This window comes from Equus asinus, chromosome 13 (genome assembly GCF_041296235.1).
Source record: "Equus asinus isolate D_3611 breed Donkey chromosome 13, EquAss-T2T_v2, whole genome shotgun sequence".
Classification (NCBI taxonomy): Eukaryota; Metazoa; Chordata; class Mammalia; order Perissodactyla; family Equidae; genus Equus; species Equus asinus.
Genome location: NC_091802.1, coordinates 15557114 through 15561433, shown reverse-complemented (window position 1 = coordinate 15561433; position 4320 = coordinate 15557114). Strand labels below are relative to the sequence as shown.

Sequence of the window (4320 nt, the reverse complement as noted above, 5' to 3'; positions counted from 1 at the left end):
GATTGTATTAGTCAGCTCAGGCCTCCATAACAAAATACCACAGACTGGGTGGTTTACACAACAGAAATTGATTTTCTTACAGTTCTGGAGGCCAGAAGTCTAAGATCCGGATATCAGCACAGTCAGTGTCTGGTAAGGGTTCTCTTTGTGGGTTGCAGATGGCCACCTTCCCACTGTGTCCTCACATGGCAGGGAGAGAGAAAGAGTCCTCTCTCTGTCTCTTCTTCTACTATAAGGCCTCAGTCCTATTGAATTAGGACTAACTCAACCTTAATTACTTTCTAAAATACCTGATTAGTACTCCTTAATTAATCTCATTTAACCTTAATTACTTCCTAAAGACCATATCTCCCGATACAGTAACATTGGGGGTTAACGCTTCGACATTTGAGCTTTGGTGAGACACAATTCAGTCCACATCATGGGTAATAAACATTTGAAAATAATTCAACCTTATGTGAACATCAAAGAAATGCATATTGAAATAACAATTAATAATTTTCAGTCACTATATTGTCAAAAATTAGAAGAATTTATTTATAATAGCCACTGTTGACAAAAGCGTGGAGAACAAGCAGTTTCACTCACTGTTGGAATAAAAAATAGTGCAAATTTTTGCAGGATAAGAGGGAAATACATGTTTAAAATCAAAATTTTTATTTTATTCAACTCAGGAATCTTGCTAATTAGAACTTATCTTTGGAAATGCTTTCGGAATAATAGAAACACATCTGTAAAGAACATTCTTTATGATATTGATAGTAATCGCAGTGAATCTAGAAACTTGGCAAGTTTTTCGATACTTGACAGGTAAAAAAGTCTACCATGTGATGTATAAACAAAGAATAAGACATAACATACCTCTGTTGATATGAAATGTACATAAACATGTTTATGTTGATATAAAAATATATAAACATGTTTATATATGTGTTGAAAAAAAACCTAGAAGGGTAATCACCAAATTCTTAACAGTGGCTTCTTCTGGAAAATTGAATTATGAGAGGTGGGGACAGAGAAGGTATAGCTTTTGTCTTTAATTTTCCACTGGTAAAATTTTGTTTTGATTTCATAATTTCTAAAATTTAAATCAACGCATATTTCCATTATAGGGAAAAAAAGGAGAAATTCCAAAGGAAATATAAACTCTCCATTGTTACCCTGGAATCTTGCGGTGTAGACAGGGTACTAGAAGTCAGTGTCTCAAATGATACTGTACTAGGTGTGGGTCCTCGTGTGGGATCCTGTGTAAAAGCAGGTTGGAGAGCTGTTTCAGGGGAAACCTGACAGCAGGACATGTTAATACTTGGCACCAGGCTGTGACTTTTCATATTCCTTTTTTTTTTGCTGTGTATTTTTAGAGACTCCAGCAGAAAATAAACAAGGAGTCTTTCCTGTAGGACCATGAGCCTCTGAGGATACAGAGCTTTCTGGGTCCCACCTCCATCTAGAGTGGGAAGGGTCGCCATGACCAAATGTCAACTAGCCAAGTGTTCTGGTCTATAAAACCTGCACACCTATTATCAGGTAGAGCCTCCTTGAGGAACAAGAAGCCTCACTTCCTAATAAAAGTCATCTTGTCAAAGATCCAGGAGAGATAGAAATCATTTGCTGTGGTTCGGCACTCCTGAGACACTCCTCACGCAAGGCGTCGCTTCCCTGTGAGCACCCACCGCAGGGCACCCTGCACATCAGGGTTCCGGAGGCTGTAGATGAGTGGGTTCAGCATGGGGCTGATGACAGTGTTGAGGATACCAATCCCTTTGTCCTTGTCTGAAGCCTCCACTGAGCCCAGTCTCATGTAGCTGAACACTCCTGTCCCATAGAAAATGCCCACCACAGTGAGGTGGGAGCCACACGTGGAGACGGCTTTCTTCCTGCCCTCAGGAGAGCGTATTTGCAGGACTGCAACTGCCACGTGGATGTAGGAAGTGACAATGAGAATCACAGGCACACCTGCCATGAGGATACCTAGACCAAAGAGCAGCAGCTCATTGAGTTGGGTGCTGGAACAGGAGAGCTGGAAGAGCTGCGGGAGGTCACAGTAGAAGTGATTGATCATATTTGGGCCACAGAAGGTGAGTGTGGATATGGCTACAGTATGGGTCAGTGCATTGGTGAAGGCACAAGCCCAGGACACAACCACCAGTATCCTCTGGACCATCTGGCTCATGCGAGTGCTATAGGTGAGGGGCTGGCAGATGGCCAGGAATCTGTCATAGGCCATAGCTGTCAACAGGAAGCAGTCCACACCAGCCAACTGATGGAAGAAGAAGAGCTGTGTGAGGCAGGCTCCATAGGAAACTGTACACTTGTGGGACAAGAGACGACCCAACATTGAAGGAACAGTGACGGTGATGCACCCAACGTCCAGCGCTGATAGGTTCCCCAGGAAGAAGTACATGGGGGTGTGGAGTTTGGACTCCACCAAGATGGCTGCCAGGATGCTGATGTTGCCTCCAACTGTGACCAGGTAGGCAAAGAAGAAGAGCACAAAGATAACTGGTCGAAGCCCTGGTGTCTCCACCAAGCCCAGCAGGATGAACTCAGTAATGGCTGTTCCATTGGCCCTAGATTCTGGTTCCATGGGTCCCTGTAGGGAGACATCCCATAGTGGAAGGGATCAGTCTTCCCAATTTAGTTATTCAATAAAAATATATTGACTGGGGCTGGCCCCGTGGCCGAGTGGTTAAGCTCGCGCGCTCCGCTGCAGGCGGCCCAGTGTTTCGTTGGTTCGACTCCTGGGCGCGGACATGGCACTGCTCATCAGACCACGCTGAGGCAGCGTCCCACATGCTACAACTAGAAAAACCCACAACGAAGAACAACGAAGAATACACAACTATGTACCGGGGGGGCTTTGGGGAGAAAAAGGAAAAAATAAAATCTTTAAAAAAAAAAAATATATTGACTCACTTTGACACATCAAGCCCCAGGGTACCTTGCTAAGTGTCCTAGTGGGTATTTTCTCACTCCTCAGGCCACGCCTCACTCATTAACCCTCTCTCTGGCTTCACCTCAGTCCTTACCCAGATTTCAGGTGCGTTGCCTGATGCCACAACTACCTTGGACTTGCCCCCTCCTCGTGAAATGTATATAAATCCTGTCTTCCTTTGTCCCCACCAATAACCTGTATGAGGCGATTTGGGGAAAAAATAATGCTAAAAGTGAAAATGAACAGATAGTAAAACAGAAAGGAAAAGAAGAATTGATCATAAGTCCTTATAAATGTATTACAAAGAAATAAATATCTGGCAAATATCTAAGCAAGAAAAATGTAAAGATACACAAAATTAGGAATTGAGAAGGCAGTTTAACCACAGACCAAAAATAATCATGGAATACCATCTGTTCCTAAGTTTGAACAACTAACTCAAGAACAATCTCCACACCAAATAAACCAGCTAAAATTGAAAAACAAAAGAAAAAATTAGTCAATAATGTACTTCCATGTGTAGGCTCCAGGCTCATATACTTCTTAGACAAATTATTTTAAACTATCACTGTAAACATAATTATCACGTAATATAAACTTTCCTTAGCTTAGGAAAAAATGAAAGCCATCCAATTCATTTTCTAGAGTTAGCAAATCCTGATACTAAAATGTAACAATGATAGCAAAAGAAATTATTCTTAGACTAATCTCATTTGCTAAGATGTATGCAAAAATCCTCAGTACAAAAGGTGAAATCCACTATTATCTAAGAGATTTTATAGGAGAGGACGATTTACATTAGTAAATCTATCAATATACTGTAGCATATTAGTTGGCTTAAAAAGAGGAAAATTTTCTAAAAGGTGATTCATAAATGTCTACACACATTCCTGATGTAGAGAAAAGAAAGAAAAGAAAAAAATGCTCGTAGTTACATGAAATGGAAGTACACGATTTTATATGATGGCACTTAAATGCCAACAATAATCAGCTACAAATCCCAAATTCACAATTGTAAGGTGAAATCGTATAATATAAAATTAAGAGTAAAGCTGGAAGTAAATTTGTACCTGAATCACGTATGCAGGTACCCAGAAAAATGACCCCAAATAAGCATTGCTCAGTTCCACTGACTGGTAGGAATATGCGAGATTTTTTATTCCCTTTTTTCCACTTTGCTTTCAAATAATCAACAGTGAATCATATTACTTTTAGAATAATAAATAGATGTTTTTACTGTTCTTTTTCCTCCAGATTACAAAGATGTTTAAAGGACAGCAATAGTAGCTCAATGGCTCCTCCTCTCCGTCATGCTTCCTGCAGTTTCAAGGTCCTGCTACTCAGTAGATTAAATAAAGCTTTAGAATGCCACATGCATCCCAATT

General features: G+C 40.7%; 1 protein-coding gene across 1 annotated transcript; it reads right to left on the bottom strand.

Moving 5' to 3' along the window:
- Nucleotides 1-1639: 1639 nt before the first annotated feature.
- On the bottom strand, nucleotides 1640-2599 carry LOC123276347 (olfactory receptor 3A2-like). Its single transcript, XM_044745829.2, has one exon. The coding sequence runs from the start codon at nucleotides 2585-2587 to the stop codon at nucleotides 1640-1642; it is 948 nt and encodes a 315-aa protein (XP_044601764.1). The 5' UTR covers nucleotides 2588-2599.
- Between the last annotated feature and the right edge of the window lie 1721 nt (nucleotides 2600-4320).